The sequence below is a fragment of the Felis catus genome, chromosome D4 (genome assembly GCF_018350175.1).
Source record: "Felis catus isolate Fca126 chromosome D4, F.catus_Fca126_mat1.0, whole genome shotgun sequence".
Classification (NCBI taxonomy): Eukaryota; Metazoa; Chordata; class Mammalia; order Carnivora; family Felidae; genus Felis; species Felis catus.
Genome location: NC_058380.1, coordinates 74,290,844 through 74,308,907, shown reverse-complemented (window position 1 = coordinate 74,308,907; position 18,064 = coordinate 74,290,844). Strand labels below are relative to the sequence as shown.

At 56.7% G+C, this 18,064-nt stretch overlaps 1 protein-coding gene and 1 long non-coding RNA gene across 6 annotated transcripts in view; one reads left to right on the top strand and one right to left on the bottom strand.

The window, feature by feature from the left end:
- The window catches only part of WHRN (whirlin), a 94,614-nt gene extending 80,169 nt beyond the window's left edge, over nucleotides 1-14,445 (top strand). For 3 of the 5 annotated variants that reach the window (XM_023242636.2, XM_019815545.3, XM_023242633.2), the window contains 5 exons: nucleotides 8,601-8,672; nucleotides 9,915-10,452; nucleotides 12,489-12,670; nucleotides 13,200-13,322; nucleotides 13,572-14,445. In XM_023242636.2, coding sequence (XP_023098404.1) covers nucleotides 8,601-8,672; nucleotides 9,915-10,452; nucleotides 12,489-12,670; nucleotides 13,200-13,322; nucleotides 13,572-13,754 — 1,098 coding nt within the window. In that variant the 3' untranslated portion in view covers nucleotides 13,755-14,445. The remainder of the gene's footprint in view (nucleotides 1-8,600; nucleotides 8,673-9,914; nucleotides 10,453-12,488; nucleotides 12,671-13,199; nucleotides 13,323-13,571) is intronic. The other 2 variants (XM_023242632.2, XM_023242635.2) reach the window with 1 other exon arrangement.
- Nucleotides 14,390-17,975, bottom strand: LOC111557530. The gene is made up of 2 exons (XR_002737627.2): nucleotides 17,753-17,975; nucleotides 14,390-16,419 (listed from the first exon to the last, which is right to left on the bottom strand). It is a non-coding gene; the product is annotated as an uncharacterized LOC111557530 (long non-coding RNA).
- Between the last annotated feature and the right edge of the window lie 89 nt (nucleotides 17,976-18,064).

The following is an 18,064-nucleotide window of genomic DNA, read 5'->3' as shown; positions in this document are numbered from 1 at the left end:
CAGAACCCAAAGCAGGCTCCAGCCTCTGAGCTGTCAGCTCAGAGCCCGATGTGGAGCTCGAATCCACAAACCTTGAGATCATGACCTGAGCCAAAGTGGGAGGCCTACCCGACTGAGCCACCCAGGCGCAGTTGGGGCCTTTCTCAATGATAGTAGTAGTTGGTATTTTAGAGAGTTCTCCGTAGGACTGTGATAATGCTTTCCAGTTGTATCTTTTTGAGCTCCCCAGTTACTAGGACTGGCAGGTACCACCGTGATCTCCATTGTAAAGGGAAGAAAACAAATCCTAGAGAGAAGGGACTCGCTCCAGGTCGCTCAGTGAGGGCGTGGTAGAGTCAGGATTCAGTATTAACCTGTTCGTCACCAAGTGCCAGACGCTGGTCTGCAACACCAGCACTTATGTGTCCGTTAGCTTTTACTGCGGTGATGCTGAGTGACCCACAACCCCCCGAATCTGGATGGACAGAAGCCGAAGGCATTTCTTTCTTGCGGCCCAGACCCCATGCCTCATGGAGCCCACCTGCTTTCCTGTCTGTTAAAATGCCTGTCACACGGCTCTAACCTCTCCCCGAGTTTGTCCTCCCTGGTAAACAGGGAGACGCTGCTGGGATGCAGGCCGGGACCATATCTTTCTCCTGTCTGGGTGCCCAGTGCCAGCCTGGCTCTGGGACAGAGCCGGGGCCCGGGGATTGTGGAGCAGAGACTGAAATGAATCCGCACTCCCTGGCCGCTCAGGATTATCTTCTAACACTCCAGCCTTAGCAACATCTCCCTCCCACATCGTAGGAAAATGTCCTCTGATCTGGTGTTCGGACGGGCCGAGTGGCAGGCAGCTGGCTCTTGTGACCCAGATGCCCCAGACAGTTGCCCTAGATGGAACCGGTTTCCATTTAGCCCCAGTTCTGCGGATCTCATGGTGCAGTTATCAATCCCAGGTTAAACGTGGCTCATTCCGCAGCCGTTTTCCCTCAAGCCAGACAAAATCGATCAAAGGAAATCAGATGCAGCCTTCCCCCATCGACAAATTGTGTTTATTTTCCATTTGTCTAATAGAGAGCCAGCCCTGGGAATTTTTCCTGCCTCCAGTGTCACTCCCCTCCCATACAGATGTCAGCCGGGGAAGCTGAGCAGAATAAAGGCCTGCGTGCCGTTTCTTGAAGCCCTTATCTGGTGCCAGCCAGCCCGTGGCAGAGGGGCTTGGGCACACAGGCTCTGGAATTCCACAGACGGGCTGGCTCTCCCAGGTAGAAACCGTGTCACCTTGGACAGGTGACTTAAGCTTTTGAAGCCTCAGTTTCCATATCTGTACGCTGGCTGCTAAGACCAGCCACGTGTGGATCGTCGTGAAGAATCTGTGAGCTCGGGAGCAGACTTGGAGGTGTGGAGTACTTGGGAGCCCGTTCTGCTGATGCTCTAACGGCTGGGACAGGGCACCACAGAGGCCTTCAGGGGAACAGCGTTGTAGAGGCCCAGGCCAGCCCTGGACCTACAAAGCAGGTGCCGCTGGGGTCAGGGGTGGTGGACTTGCCCCAGGCTTAACCACAGCCCCTTTCTGCCTAGAATTGAGAGGTTGGCATGTCAGGCCTCTCATGTGCCTGGAAAGGGGCTTCCCTAGCCCACCAAAGGATGCTGTAGCAGGGGCCCTGCCTCTAAAGGCCTACTGCTCCTGTTCCCATGAGGTGAGGTGGGAAGAGGGTGCTGGGTGTGGCCGTCAGCACTTTGCTCCCCTGTGGCCCCCACACTTTCCTCCTCATCCAGGGTGAAAGGAGGGTAGAGAAGCTCTGGCCTGTCTCAGGCCCTCTCAGCTACAGAGATGCCCTGATTGTCAAGGCAGCTGTCTCCAGAAACAGGGAGCAGACAGTCAGAGGACCTTCCTCCTCCTCCTGTGTTCTGCGCTTGGTCCAGCCTGGATGGGTTTAGAGAGTCCTCTGCCGGGCAAGTCCTCCCCCAGTGGGGAAGCTGGAAGGATCCCAACCCTTCACCCGTTCATCACCCGCTCCTGCAGCAAACATTCCCTGAGCACCTCCCACACGCCAGGCTCTGAGTGGCCCACTGGTCGCCGTGCGCAAAAGAGACAACAGCACCTGCTGTCCCAAAGCTTAGCACGTCTAGTTGGGGAGGCAGCCTTGAATCAGATCACCTGCACAATCCTTGCTCTGACAAATGGGTCGAGGACTGGGGCCCTGACCAATCCAGGATGTGAGGGAAGAGATGTTTGAGCTGAGATCTGAAGTCACTGGCATCAGCCGGGCGATACACAAGGCAAGGCAGCTGAGGGGCCAGATCGGCACGTGCAAGGGCCCTGAGCTCGAGGCTTATGGACCCTGGAAGGAACTGTAGGAGGTCAGTAGGGCGAAGAGGAGAGGGTGGGGGGTTAGCAGCAGGAGCCGCCAGGGACTTGGGCTTAATCCTGAAACCGTGAAACACCACTGAGGGTCTTCAGTAAGGAAGTGACATGATGTTGTTTGCACTTTCTCTTTTGTTAAAGACAGCATGTGTGAGTAGGGGAAAGGGACAGAGAGAGAGAGAGAGAGAGAGAGAGAGAGAGAGAGAGTCTTAAGCAGGCTCCACGCTCTGCACAGAACCCAACGTGGGACTTGATCCCACGACCCTGGGATCATGACCCGGGCGAAATCAAGACCCAGGCGCCCTTGTTTGCATCTTGTAAGATGCTTCCCGTGTGTGTGGAGAGAGCTCAGGGGGGTGTGCAGATGGGGTGACCTGGCGGAGCTACTCCTGTGTCGTCAGGCAGGCTGGCTCTGTAGCCTGTGTCCCAGGAGGCCGCTCAGTGCCAGGTGGGGGCGGGGTGAGGCCAACTTGTCTGCTTGTGTCCAACAGCCCACTTCCTCCTGAGAGGCCTCGGCACGAGCCCCCTGCACCCTCAGAGCCATAAATTCCCCAGAGGCATCAGCGGGTGTCTGAAATAAGGAACAGACCTCGCGGCCAGCCCTTTGTGGTGCACTTGGCTGCTCCGTGTGGATGCTTGGGGGGGGCGGAGGTCCTGGAAGCCGTTTCTAGCAAACAAGCAAGTCGACATAGGCCAGCCCTGCTCCTCCAGAGCCTGATTCTTCCGGGCTGTGTTGCCTCCGTTTATAAGGAAGAAGATGTGACATTTGGGTTGGAGGTTAATGCAGGTAGAGATGCGGTGCTTTCCCTCGGCTGGGTTCTTGGGTCACCACATCCCTCCTGGAGCCCTGCTTTCCAGCGCCTGTCTTAAGGGCTCTTCCAACACTGACCTGGAGATTCTGGGTCACACTCTCTGTCCGCTGAGTGAAGCCCTTGTCCTGAGGCCATGGGGAGGGAGATGCAGGACGACAGAAGGAAGCGCGGTCTGTCTGCACCACACGGGCCCTCCCAGGCACTTCTGTGGCTTGATGCTCAAGCACAAAGGCAGGAGCAGACAGCTGGTGAAAGCGCCCAGAGCTGGCCGGGCACCGGGGCAGTTCCCACGGCCTCGGCCAGAGCGGCGAGTGTGGGTTCCAGTGCCCTGTTTGGGGATCCTCTCTCTCCCAGTGCACCCCCCTGCCCTTCCCCATCAGCTTCCAGACTTCCAGCCCCACCCTGTGCTTGGAGAGCTCAGGAGCACAACGATCCTGTCTCTGCCAGCATGGCCGTCCCCCCAGGTTCCCGCTCCATGTTCCTTTCGGACCCCCCAGTCCTATCCCCTTCACTCCAGGGAGGCTGGCCCTACCCAGCTCATGTCACTGTCAAGCCCCCTCCGACACCCCGGCCTTCCTGGGCTGATGGCAACCCCAGCTCTGGCTGGCACCGTGCCTTGCTTTTCTCTGTCCTTCCTTGCTCTCCCCTTCTCCCTCCTGCCTTCCTTCTCTTCCTTCTCCCTTACTCCCCTCTCTGCTTTTTCTTTCTCTGTCCCTCCCACCGGCCTCCTACGGAAATCTTGGCCCCCGTAAGTGACCTTCCAGGAAGTTTTGTGACTCAGAGTCTCAGTTTCCCCATATCCAGAGGCCTCTGGTGCATTTAGGGGCAGAGTTGGGGGGAGCCCGTTGTCCTGACATCAGCGTAAAGAAGCAAGAAGAACAAAGAGCTGAAAATAGCACCTTTACGTAAGAGCCCTCCTGTCCTAATGAAGGGATGTAGGGGAGGGATAGCAGGGAGTTGGGCAGGAGCAGGGGGAAGGGAGGGGAGAGCCTCGTTTTGCTGAGGTGATACCCGGGCCAGGAAGCAGTAGCGCTTCCAGAACCGTGAGTCCACCTGGCAGAGGTCAGCACAGGCGATTGCCTTCCACCGTCTCACTTTATTTTGGCCCCACAGTCCCCTCCAGTCAGACGCCTGGACTATACGGGCCTTCACCGTGTTCTTTCCTCTGAGAGGAAGGCAATTTTTCTGAGCTGCCACTGATTTGAGGAGGAAGGAGCCGGGGGAGCAAGGACAGCAGGTCCTGAGGGCATCCTGGGTCCTATGGCAAGCAGTCTGAATAACAGAGTCAGACCTTGCAGGTGGCTCAGCTTCCGCCTCGCGCTTGCTGTGTGACCTTGGGCAGGTGGCCTTCCCTCTCTGAACCTCAGTGACCTCAGCTGGAGACTCAGGACTGACTGAGCCCTGAGTCTAAACATTCAGCTGGTCTCTGGCCTCTGCAGGAGGAAGGGGGCCCCAAACTGCTGGCAGGGTGGGGGTGGGGCCGGCGAGGTGGCCAGGACACAAGCCGGCTCCTGTGTGAGCGCTGACCTTGATCCTCCTCTCGAAGTCTGTTCCTCGAGCGTTTCTGCTGACGCATCCCCGGGGTTCTTAGCCTGCTGTCTGCAGCTATTTCAGATGCACAAGGAACATGGCTCGGGGACTCGGGGCTCCTGAGCGTCTGGATCTGGCAGATGGAGTCTGGCAGGGCCCGGCTCTGACCCGTCTGCTCTTTGCTCCACTAAAGGCCTTGCTCCCAGGGCTGGATGTTTGTCCCCACTCCACCCTCATCCTCCCGACTTGCCATGCCTGCCTTCAGTATTGGTTCCGGGCTGCTGTTAACAGCAAGGAATGGGCTGAGGCCAGGGGCCGGTGATGACTATATGGCTTCGTTTCAGAGAGGGTCGCTCCCAGGGCCCTCTGGTTCCTGTGATATCAGGGCCCTACCCAATTCTGGGGAAGTGTTGCATGGGCTCTGGGGCCACCCCTACCTGGGTTAGAAACCTGATCTGTTGTAGCATGCCCGTGTGGTCTTGGACAGGTCACTTCCCTCCCTGAGCTTAAGTGTAAATGATGTGAGCCAGGGACAATCCCAGTGCCTGTCTCCCATGAGAATCCAATGAGATGATCCCATGAGAATCCAGCGAGATCGAGTAAGTAAAATGCTCAGCAGAGGGCCTGGCGCGTGGTCGTCCCCAGTTTGTGGATCGATCTCTGATACCCTTCTGAGAGACGGTCGCACCCGCTCTGCGATGCATGGCAGAGGCATGCTTGTGTTGTCAGGGCTCCGGATGCTTCCTGTCTCCCTCCCAGTGGCCCAGGTACGACCGCCGGCCCCATCAGTGATCCTGAGCGAAAACGTGTGGGCACCTACTGTGTGCATGGCCCTCTCCTGGGTGTTAGGAACACAGTGACCTGCTCATCATGTATCCCCATGAGCCAAAACTGCTTGTTGGCCAGAGGAGTGCTCAAAACTCCAAAGATGCCGGAACAGGACAGAATCCCGTGCCTCTGGTCCTACCAAGGACTGTCATTTGAGCCCCCGGGCTGCCCGCAGGTTGAATCTGGAGACAGCTGGCAGTGGCTGCATTTGAGAATGGCAGAGGTCCCTCTTGCCTTTGCCATAGACACCTCCCAGGCCTCTGACCCCTCTCGGGGAAGTCGTCGCACACGACCAGCCCTGCCTCGCCGCTCACCTTAACCCTGGGCAGTTGGTGGTGCCCAGCTGTACTATTGCTGGGGAGTGCCGGACTCATTCCGGTTTGGGAGGAGGGAGACTGCTCTGGCATTTGCTCTCAAGTGTTCACATGGGCCCAGGCAGCGGTTAGGTTGCTGGGGTGGGTTTGCCAGGTCCCAGGCTTCTGATATAACAGTAGCCTGCCCTCCTATATTGTGCCAGGCCTTGTTCGGAGCATTTTTTAGTGCTAATGCATCAGCCCCATGAGAGCGGGACTGCTGTTAACCCATGCTGCAGATGAGGAAACCGGCACAGAGCACATCAGTGATTTGCCCTCCGTCACTTGGCTGTGAGTGGTAGAGCTGGATGTGACATCAGAGAAGCCACAAGTGGTGTCACTTAATCAGTGAGTGCCAGAGCAGCCCCATCACTGCCCTCCCCCACCAAGGATCCCCCACTCTCTGCATCGCTGAGGCTGCCAGCGGCATGCAGGGGACGGTGGTGGAGACGGGAGGCTGAAGTCTGCATGTGAGCCTCAGCTTTGTTTGTAAAACGGGGCAGATGTCCCAGCCTGACATTGCCCTCAGAGGCATCACGGGACCAGATGAGGAGCCCTGGGTGTGAAAGGCTCCAAGCCGGGAGAGCCAAGTGTCTTACTGGTGGGTTCCCGTGACTGGTCTTCGTGATGACGTGCCCTTTGCCTGCCCAGGATGTTCAAGGCTCCAGGAGCATCATTCGAGATGGGGATCAGTGCGGAGTGACCTGAGAGCCTGGGCCCCAGGGAGCGTGGCATCCGTGGGCCCCTTCCATCCCAACCCGCTGCCTTCACCGTTACTGTTCCCTGCGATGATCGAGAGTCGTTGCCCTGCTTAATTCTCTGCCTGCTGGGGCCTCCTCCATGACAGCCAGAGTGATCGATTCATTCATTCATTCGCCCATCGATTCATTCATTTGCCTAGTAAATATTTGTCAAGCAGCAATTATCCTAAACACTGAGGATAGAGTAGGGACCAGGTAGTCTTACCGTTGAGGAGTTCTCATGCCAATGGGAGAGACAAACAATAAGGTGGTGATAAATCTTACACAGAAAAATGAAGTGTGGTCAGGGGTTAGAGGTGCTGTGGGGGATGGGGAGGGGTGCTGTTTCAGACAGGGCTGGTCCAGGAAGGCCTTGCTGAGGTCAGAGCTGAATGAAGTGACGGAGTGAGTCAGGAGTGCTGTGGGAACAAGGGAGAGCAGTGAATATAAAGGCCCTGAGGCAGGAACCATCCCTTCCTGTTGAAGTAGCAAGAAAGGGCCCACTCATTGGGCACAGTGATTGCAGACTTTGGAATTTTCTCCAGGGAAAACGGAAAGACCCTGGAGGGTTCTGAGCAATGCGTTATCTGACTTACATTTCCAGGTTTACATCCTGCTGCTGGGTGAAGAATGGTGGTCAGCGTAAAGCAGAAAAATAAAGCAGGGCAGGGGATGGGGGGGGGGTTGTGATTTTAGGTGGGGTTGTGAAGATAGCCGCCTTCGAGGAGGTGATAATTTGGGGAAGATCTTGAAGGAGGTAAGAAGAAGGCATGCCTTGTGGATAGCTGAGGGGAAGCATGTTCCAGGCAGAGGGAACAGCCAGTGTGAAGGCCCTGACATGCCCGCATTGTTCTAGTGTGGCTGGAGAGGAAGTGAGCAAAGGGAACCTTCATAGAAGACAAACTTGACCGCATCTCCATGGCAACCCACTGCCCTCAGCCTCAAGTCCCAGCAGCTCCATGCTTGAGTCACGTGGAACTGCTCGAAAATTCTCAAAGCTCCTCCCTGCTTTATGCACGCCCTTCCCTCTGAAACACCATCATTCCCTCCTTTGCCCAGCTCAAGACCCACAAGACTCAGCTTTAAGCCATGCTCCCTACTCCAGGAAGCCTTCCTTGATAACCCCACCCCAGCCGCTTCTATGCCTGTATCTCCTAGCTCTGTGCAGTCTCCTCCTTGCTTGTCTGTGTCCATCCCACTGGCTCCAGGCTACAGAAGGCAGGGGTGGGGTCTCGCCTCCTCTGTGGCCCCAGGCCCTCACCAGTGGAGCATTGAGACTGCTCAGTGTTGAGGGCCACACTTGAGACGTGAACCAGCTGCTGGTTGTGGAGGCTCTGTTGCCATCCTGGGTTCTGTGGGGTGGAGGAATGGCTCCCCTGAGGCCTCAGGAGCTGCTTTTGACAGGGGCACTGCTCAGCCTCCCAGGGACCACCTAGAGATGCCCTCAGCAGCTCAGCGCCACTTAACAGAGCTTGAGGCTTCTTCCAGGGAGATAGCAAAGGAAGCAGAAAACGGGCGTTTTTGCAAAATAAGGTCTATGTAAACTAACCGCCTGACTCACAATTGAAGCCACTAAATTAAAAGAGAGACTTGCCCACCCACCTCTCCTGTGCGTCCTGCCATTTTCACACCTTCCTGGGATTCTGTCCACGAGCACCTTCAGGCTTTGGAAGCTCTGAGCATGAGGGCCCGGAGCCCGGGGCCCAGCTTTGGGAATTCCCCGGCCAGGCCAGAGCCACCCCACAGCGTCTCCAGATAGTTCAGGGGAGGCCCGGAGAAGCTTCAAAGAAAAATTGATTTTAAGATGACCGGCAGGAAAACAGACATTAATTTTAATGTGTAAATTCTACAAGAGTGAGACCTGTTGGGACACGCATAAACCACGGGAAGGTGTCCCGGGGCCCAGCACGGATTTTGGTATCTCGGAGGGCAAACTGCTTTTTTCCTCTCGGTTTATATTTGCTCACATTGCTTTCTTCTCCATTTCTAGAACACTCTGGACCTGGAGGAAACTGGCGAGGCTGTCCAGGGCAATATGAGCACCCTCCCAGATGTTTCCCTGGTAAGACCCTCTCTGGTTCCCGCAGTGAGGTTTTGCCCTTCCTGGTCTGCCTGAGGCCCTGGGGACTGGCTTCTTGGTGAGAGCCAGAGGCCCTCAGACCCAGCCCCAGGCCCGTGCACGAGGGCGTCACTCAGGCTTCTCCAGCAGCGCCCAGGACTGGGGTGGGCGTCAGGCTGTTTGTTTGCTGAGTTGGTGTTACTTTTGATACGTTGTCTGAACGTGATCATAACAAGTACTGAAACGTGGAGTGTGTGAACTCCCTGAAGAGGCCACACGACCACCCTGGAAATGGAAGTTAAATGTGGCCTCGGCTGTGTCCACGTCAGCAGCCCCGGCAGCATCACTGTGCAGTTCTGACCCGGATAACTTCTGAACGGCCTGGACTCTGGAGCCAGACTGCCTGGGTTCAAATCCCACCTCTGCCACTGACTGTGTGACTTTGGGCAGGTTTCTTAACCTCTCTGTGCCTCAGTTTTCCCCTCTGTAAAATGGGGATAATAATCATGTCCCTACCCTACAAGTTTGTGGCGAGAGGTACATTAGTTCATTTAAGTAAAGCATTTGGGACACACTGCCGTCCGAGCTTTGCAAGTGTTGTATGTTGGCATAGGCAGAGGGAAATAGCAATGGCCGTACCCATAGCTGCCACTTCCCGTGCACCTGCTGTGTGGCAGGCACCTGCTAGCACATTACACACGTGGTCCCTCACATCCCCTCACCTCTGCCAGGTAGATCCAGGTTTCCCCATTGCCCGGAGATGCACTTAGAGAGGTGCTGTGACTTGCCCAGGACCACACAGCCCCCGAGCCCATGTGACTGTCACCTTCTATCCATTCTCTCTCACTCCAGTCCTGCACATCTCCTGTCTCTAGTGGCCACGATAACCTTCTAACAGGAAAAGCCAAAAGAGTGCTTTTTTTGTTGTTGTTCGTTTTGCCCTTCTCTCCATCCACCTCTAATTAAGTCTTGCTCCCTATGATAAGTCCTGGCTGACGCCAAGAACTTCAGTTCCCAAAGGTAACGGTGCCATTCCCCAGAGACGCCCGCCAAGTTCCCGACGCTTATCAGCTGCTGAGATGGGGGGAGAAGTTTTCCACTCGGGTGTTGCATTATTCAGAGCCGTGTGGCCAAGAGCCTAGAGAGCAGGACAGAATTCCAGCCGGGGCCCGGCCTGCTCGGGGCTCCTGCCTACCAGCCACAATGGGCTCTGACTCCTTCTACTCCTGTTGGGTGTTTTGGCAGGATGATGTCAAAGCCACCTCCGAGGGGCTGCCTGTCTACAAGCCGCCGCCTCCCCCACCCCCTCTGGCCCAAGGCCACAGCCGCCCGCCTGAGCCGCAGAGGAAGCCAGGGAAGGAGGGCCTCCAGCCACCTTCCTCGGCGTCTTCCCACTCAGGCATCGTCTTCTCGGCCCCACGGAACCACAGCCCCCCAGCGGGCACTGCCCCTGCCCCGGGGGCCTCCTCAGCACAAGACTCACCCTCCTCCCCCATCTATGCCTCGGTCTCCCCTGCCAACCCTGGCTCCAAGAGGCCGCTGGACGCCCGCCTGGCCCTGGTAAACCAGCACCCCATCGGCCCCTTCCCGCGAGTCCAGTCACCGCCGCACCTGAAGAGCCCCCCCGCGGAGGCCACGCTGGCAGGGGGCTGCCTCCCGCCACCCTCCCCCTCCGGCCGGCCAGACATGACGGGCACAAACCAGCACTTTGTCATGGTGGAGGTGCACCGGCCGGACAGCGAGCCGGACGTGAACGAAGTGAGGGCGCTGCCCCAGACGCGCAGTGAGTACTGGCCGACCCCGGGTGGGCTGGGCTCGGGGTGCCCGCCCAGGGGTCGTGGGGGCACCCAGGCCCCTCCAGGTTGATCTGCCCATCGACACAGAAAGGGGCAGTGTGTGCTCGCCCAGGGTGCTCTAGCCCGGGCGGTCCCCCCTCATGCCCTGTGCAGGGCCAGGGTGTCCCGAGCCTGTGTTGACACGAGTGTGAGCCCTAGGTCTGCCGCTTGGAACCGTATGACCGCGGGCAAGCCATGGGATGGCAGTTCGGTGACAGCCCCGCCAGGTCGCTGGGAGGGTTGTGCTCCTCCTCCAGCAGCTCCAGACCTGGTCACCCAACGATCTCTGACTCTCTCCCCAGTGAGACTGGACTCCTTGAGGCCAGGGGCAGCCTCTGTGATCTCAGTGCCCAGGGCCTGGAACAGGGTGTTGAGATTACGGTGTCTGGACCCCCAGAGGTCTCCACACCCGGGGCTGCAGGGTCAGAGTGCAGGCTGGACCTTCCAGACACCTGGGGCCGGGCTGCAGCCCCTGAGTTTCCAGGGGTGCCCAACTCAGCGGGTGGAGGGCAGTGGAAAGCCAGCTTTTCATTCCCAGAGAGCCCGGAACCTCCGGGTGTTCTAGATCTCCTCCATAGCAAGTTGGGTGCATTTTGCTGGATTCTGCTGCCATCTTGTGGCTCAAGTGATATGTAGACCCCGCTGTGGCCAGGGAAGGGGGCAGGCCAGGTCAGGGGGGTGTTTGTGAACTGAGTGCCTGCTATATGCCAAGCAGTGGGCAGACTGGGGTGCAGAGTACAGGGTCCCTGGGCTCAGGAGCTTGGTGAGGGAAGGCAGGATGTGGTGAGCGAGACCTGAGGTATCATCTGGCACTGAGCCCAGCACAGCCTGATTAAAGCGGTCAGTTGCGCCGTACTTCCCTGTGTGCCCGATGTGGTTCTAGGGGCCTTGTCTCTATTAGCAACTCATCTAACCCTCCCAGCCGCCCTGGAGGCTGGTGCTATTATCCCCATTTTACAGATGAAAAAACTGAGGCACAGAAAGTAACTGTGGAACAGACAAGTGTAGCACAAGTCTGTTCTCTTGTCGGTTTCACCCTACACATCATATCCATTCAGTTTTATGATAACGCCATTAGATGGGTGTCATTGCTCCTGTGTTGAAACAAAAACACGAAGGCTCAGAGAAGCTGTGTAGCTCGCCCTGGGTTGCACAGCTGGTCAGAGGGGATTCAGACCTGACCTGCCAGACGCTGGAGTGTCTCAAACTAGGGGCCAGGCCATTACACATGCAGCGAAGCAGCTTGGGTTGACTGGTGAATGAGGGTTTGTGCCCACCACTCAGCTTGGGGTTGTGGAGGCTATCGACCAGGCATGGAAAACCTTCTAATTTTTTTAAGTGTATTTATTTATTTTGAGAGAGAGAGAGAAAGAAAGAGAGAGAGCGCACAAGTGGGAGAGGGCCAGAGAGAGAGGGAGAGAGAGAGAATCTCAAGCAGGCTCCACACCACCAGTGCAGAGCCCGATGCCCGGGGCTCAAACTCACAAACCACGAGATCGTGACCTGAACCAAAGTCAGATGCTTAACCAGCTGAGCCACCCAGGTGCCCAGACCTCCCACTTTTTAATTGAGAGGGTGGAAATTTAATTTTTATATGAACTATCTTAATTTGAACGTGTTGGTTTATCGTTAAAATTCGACAGCACTGTGCAAGTTAAAAAAAATAAATAACCCACATTTGTGGACTGGGTTTGCCTCCTGGCCTCTGTTTTAATCATTATTCCATGGGCTGAGAACTGGGTGGTCAGAGAAGAAATTCTGGCAGACTTGGGGCCAGACCCAGCTGGAAGGGCAGGTCTCAGTGGTGGAAAGGTGTCTGGAGGTCTCTCTTCCCTCCAGCCCTGTGATCCCTTCATTCCTCCCTAGTCCGTGCCTGGAGAATCCCCACAGCCTTTCAGCCTGCGGCTCCATCACCTCCTCCAGGAAGCCCTCCCTGACCCCAGCTGTATTAAACCACCTCTCTCCTCCTCTTCCCCACTCTCAGCAGCCTCCACACTGTCCCAGCTCTCAGACAGTGGGCAGACCCTGAGTGAGGACAGTGGCGTGGATGCTGGCGAGGCAGAGGCCAGCGCCCCGGGCCGAGGCAGACAGATGGCATCTACCAAGAGCAGGAGTAGCAAGGAGCCGCCTCGGAACGAGAGGACCACAGAGGGGGCCACCAAACCGGTGAGCGAGGAGGAGGGGATGCAGACGACTGGGGGGGAAGGTGGGGAGCGGGAGGTCCCCAGCCAGGTTTCAGCTTGACAAGTGCCCACGGGGAGGAAGTGAGCCCTCATCACTGGAGGGTTGTGGGTACCTGGAAAGACCACGGTATCAGGAGTCTGGCGGCCCAAGTTAGGCCCTGCCTTCGCCACTGACAGTGACAAGCCAGGCACCGAAAGTTGGTCTTGAGGGTCGTTAAGCTCAGTTCTGAGATGGCACACTGGCTGAATCAGTCAGGCCTGGGTCCAAGTCCTAGAGCCACCACCCAGCAGCTCCGGCTGCTTAGCCTCCTGAGCCTCAGGGGGTCTTGAAGCAGTCAGAGATCTGGGAACACCGGGTTCTTAGCTTAGTGCTAGCATACTGGCAGCTTCCAGCACGGGTCTGGAGTCTGAGCCCTTTTGTCCCAGGGGACATGTCATGGCCAGTCCAGCCTCCCCAGCCAGGCCTCCACCGAGAAGGCCTCAGTCACTGGTCTCCTTGCCCGCACCCGCAGCCCGGACTCCTGGAGCCCACGTCTACCCTGATCCGCGTGAAGAAAAGCGCAGCCACCCTGGGCATCGCCATCGAGGGCGGTGCCAACACCCGCCAGCCCCTGCCTAGGATCGTCACAATTCAGGTACGTCTCCGCGGGCCCCACTTGATCATCTGTCCCCACCCCCGAAGGCCCCTTTCTCAGCCTCTCAGAGTTCTGCCACCCCGGCAGACCCAGCCCTCTGCCCTCACTGAGCCTCAGTTTTCCTAATCAGGGCAGCGGACTCCCAGATGATAGCCTGCTTGGCGGTGTTGGGCCTGACCCGGTGGGTGTCAGAGCCCGGCCAGCCCTCGAGCGCCTTGTGTGCCCCTGCCCTGTGTCTTGCCCCTGCAGCGAGGCGGTTCAGCGCACAACTGTGGGCAGCTCAAGGTGGGCCATGTGATCCTGGAGGTGAACGGGCTGACGCTTCGGGGCAAGGAACATCGAGAGGCCGCGCGCATCATCGCCGAGGCCTTCAAGACCAAGGAGCGGGACTACATCGACTTTCTGGTCACCGAGTTCAATGTGATGCTCTAGGGGCTGAGGCCCGACGGCCTCCCACTGCTGCCCAGTCCCTGGCCCCAGTCCCTCTTCCCTCCTGGCACTAGTAAGCTCCGTGAGGGCCGGGGCTGCGTGGCCAGGTAGCAGGAAGACCCCCCCCCCCCACTCTTTCCCGGCCCGCTGGCCCAGAACCAGGAGAAGAAAGCCCGGTGAGACAAACGGAAGGTCGGGCCAGGATCTGGTGCCATGCCCGGTATACACAGTAGATGCCCGGTACGAGCGTGGGTTCGGGAAGGAGAGGAAGTCCACCTGAGGCTGCCAGGACCTGTTACTCTGGGTTGGATAAGGGGGCACTGTGCCCCCTTCCCCACCAGCTGGCACCTGGCCCATCCTCAGATGTCCGAGCCTTTATCTGGAGTGAGGCCACGTGAGGATTCACAGACACAGCCCCCAGCCAGGGGGGCATCTCACAGGACCTTTAGTGCCACAAATAAGCGTCAAGCAACCCCCCCCCATTCCACACCCCCTTTCTTCCTGGCCCCTTATCCACCCCCATGGTATTTATTATTTATTTCCCCTCTCCTCACCCCTGGGGGCCCCAAGCCCCCAGCTTCCCACCGCACCCCCAGCCTACCCCAGAGGCCTTGCAGGTGACCAGCAATGTGAGTGTATTTATATACAGAGCTTATGACTTTAATTTTTCAATAAAGAAATCTGAACAAGGTTAGGGTCCGGCGTGCTGTGTGGCCTGCCTTTGTGGCTGGGGTTCTAATGGACAGATGGAGGACAGATGGAGATACTCAGGACAAGACACTGCCAGCCTCTCCCTCTGCCCCCCACGGCTCAATGTGGGACACACGTGGGGGTGCAGGGGCTTCTGAGCCACACCCACATCTTGGAGCACGTTACCTGAAGGCTGTTCACAGAAAATACCTTTAAATTAAAATGCACAGGTATGTTATGGGGCAGAATGCACAATGTGCATGGATGCTTTAACACACAGAGAGGGGCCTGCCTCAGGGCGGGTCCCAGAAGCCAACTCTGTGATGAGGATTTATATGCAAGTGATTCGTTAAGAAAGGCTGCCACGGCAGACCAGTAAGGGAGTGGACAAGTCAGGAGGGGGAAAAGGAGAAAGCTGAGCAGGGTGGGATTTGAGGTGAAGCTGGGAGGGTGGCTGCAGCGTGATCCCACAGGGAACTCTAGAGTAGAAGGTGGGCCCAGAACTGTCCCCACTCAGGGCAAGGTGACAGGGCCTTCATGGGTCAGTCTTTGCACAAGGTCCAAGGAGGGGAAGGGTTAGAGGCAGTAAATTCCCAACCACAATCCCATTCTTTACCTGTACAGGCCAAGCTGTTCCAGGAGCCAAGGGCAGGGCCAGGGTTGGGGGGTGGGGGTGGGGCGTGGGGGTGTTAGAAGCAAAGACACATGTGAAGGGCAGGGAAGGGAGGGGGGCATAAAATGGTCTGCTACACCCCCGGGGCCCATTTCCTTCAACCCCAGGGTTTCTCTGGGATAAGAAGAGTTTGAGAAATCCTGCTTTGCCCAGCCCTGTGTCCAGAGGTCAGCTAGGGTTAGGGGCAGTTGAGTCCACAGACCTGCACCAGATCTTGCTTTAATCTGCCCCCATCACCTCCCCAGCTCAACGAGACCATCTGAGGCCAGAGGCCTGGATTCCACTTGACCTCTGAGGCAGCCAGTATCCCTGAAGCCCCAGCCCCTCCTGGGGGACTCTTTAGGCCCCTCCCCAGTCCTAATAACCCTGCAGGGAATAACTCCCACCTGGCTGTCAGGCCCCAGCTCTCCAGGCATCAGATGCCAAATCCTGCCTGGTCATAGGTAAGTGATCTCACCTTTCTAAGCCCAAATTCCCCATCTGGAAAATGGGTGTGGCAGGCTGAATAATGGCCCCAAAGATATCCAGGTTCCTGGAACATGTGAACATTACCTTACATGGCAAAGGGACTTGGCATATGGGGTTAAGGCATTTAGATGGGGAGGTTATGCTGGATTTTCTGGACGGGGCCCAATCTAATCCCAAAGGTCCTTGTAAGAGGGAGGCAGAGGGGGACGTGACACGGAGGAGGGAACAATGCTGTGCTGAGGGCAGCAGAGGTTGTGATGTGCTCTGGAGATGGAGGGAGGGCACCAGCCAGGAATACAGGTGGCCACTAAACACTGGAAAAATCAGGGAAAGAGATTCTCCCCCTCAGAGCAGGCAGAAGGAAACCAACTCCTTGACATCAGCCCCTTGAGACTGACCATGGACTTCTGACCTCTCTTTGTAAGAGAACAAATTAGGGCTGCCTTAAGCCATGAACTGGTGACAATTCGTTACAACAACCTCAGGAAACAAACGCAGTGGGGATACTGAGACTTGCCCCTGATGGAGGTTGGGATGCCGTGTGTGGGCCCCTGAACCAGGCTCAGGGTCAGCCCCAGGGTGATGACTGCAATCCGGATGATGCTCATGGCAAACGAAGGGTCCTCCGGCCTTAGGAATGCCACACCTTTTGCAGTCTCTAGTCCTCGTGCATCTTGTTCTGAACCTTGTGCATCCGTCTATCACCAGCCCATGGTGAATTTCAGGCCAGTCACTGACCACCTCCGGTGCCTCGAACCGGCCATCTCTCCGCTCGGTCCAACTCCAGGAGACAAGAGGGCGCCTGGCAGCTGCTGCCCACCGCCCCAAGTTTGTACTCTGAAAAAGGACAAGAATAAATTTCTGGGACTGTTGTTTCTAGAATTTTTCGGCCCAACTCCAGGGCTGTGGCCCATTGGGCGTTAGGGTCCCCCTCCCAATGGAATTTTAAACAAACTTAAACTTCTTTGCCAGTGGGCTTAGAAAGGTCAACGTTCTTGCCCAAAGTTATATAGCTAGTGAGTGGTAGAGGCCAAATTCGGATCCATGGCTGCCTGAAGTCCACATCATAAAGCAAAGACAAGCATGTGTCCTGCTGTCTTCTGAAGGGACCCCAAACCATGGGCGAGGGTGGCTTTGAATAATGGAGGAGGGGAGGGGTCAGAGGTCCACCCTGGCCACAGGTACCTGTGGCCCTCACATCTTTATTCATGATGCCAGAATTGGGGTGGTGGGGTGGTGTGGGGACAGTACTGCTGGAGAGTCTCAGAATTCGCTGCTAGATGAAAAAGGCAGGAAGAGGGCGAGTTCGGGGCCTGAGCCAGGGCCTGCCCGAGCAACTGCCAAGTTGCCCTTCAAATTACCTGGAGCTCCCTCTGCTTGGGAGAAAGGAGGGTGAGGGATAGAACAGCCCAACGTGAGGATTACAAGGATGGAGAACAAGACATCGCTCAAAGGGCCCACACTTCAGAGTCTGACATCTGGGATCAAATTCCACCTCTACTATTTCCTGGCCCTGTGATCTGGGGCAAGTCATTTAACCTCTCGGAGCCTCAGTTTCGCCATCTTTAAATGAGGAGCCTAGTATTAACCTAGCGTGTAGGTTATTCGAAGGATTCGCTAAAATGTCAGCCACTGGCACATAGTACACTTTCAGTAAAATAGAAACTGTTGCTGTGATTATTATTGGGTGCGTGTAGGGAGCCTCAGGCACCCTGGAGAACCGGGAAGAACTTTCTGCCAGGAGGACAGAGAACTGACTGCAACAGAGATGGATGCAGGTCCTCGGCAAGGGTCTTCCTGCCTTGGGGGCAGTCAAAGCCTCGTGAAATAGCGTTGGTGGAGGGGCTCTTTAAATGAGTGCCATTGATTTCTTTCTTCCGGGTTTGCTGCTTTCTTTACTTCCTCCCCTCAGCACCTCTGTGAGGCTGGCGTCAGGGATCCCTTTAGTGGCAGCCAGCGGCAGAACTGGGGCGGAAGCCTAGGCCAGTTTGACACTTTACACGGCCATCCTTCAAGGTGACCTCTCAGTGGACGATGGATCATTTCTGTCCTGTACTCACCGCCGGACTTCGGTCAAGCTCTTGTCCCTCTGGAGACCTGGGTTCTCCCACCTGCTAATCAATGTTGGTTTGCACTAAGCATATGCTTAGAGAGTAGTGACAATACGTACCTACCTCACAGGAGAGGACGGAGCACAGGAAGAGCTCCCAACAGTTCTTGACAGATAAGTGCTCAAGAAAAGTTCATTATTACTAATATTATACTGTCATGAAGCAGTCCGCTTCAGCTATGAAAGTTTGTGGTTTCTTTCTCACTGTGGCTCTGTGCGAGCTTGCACAAATGTCTCAGCTCTGGGCCTCAGACTCCGGTCGGCACTCGGGCGGGTTCCAGGAGGGACACGAACCTGCCAGATGTGAACTTTTCAGTGCTGGAGCCCAGGCCGAATGCCTGGGGGCGGGCCGCAGGCGGCCGCCTCTCTGCG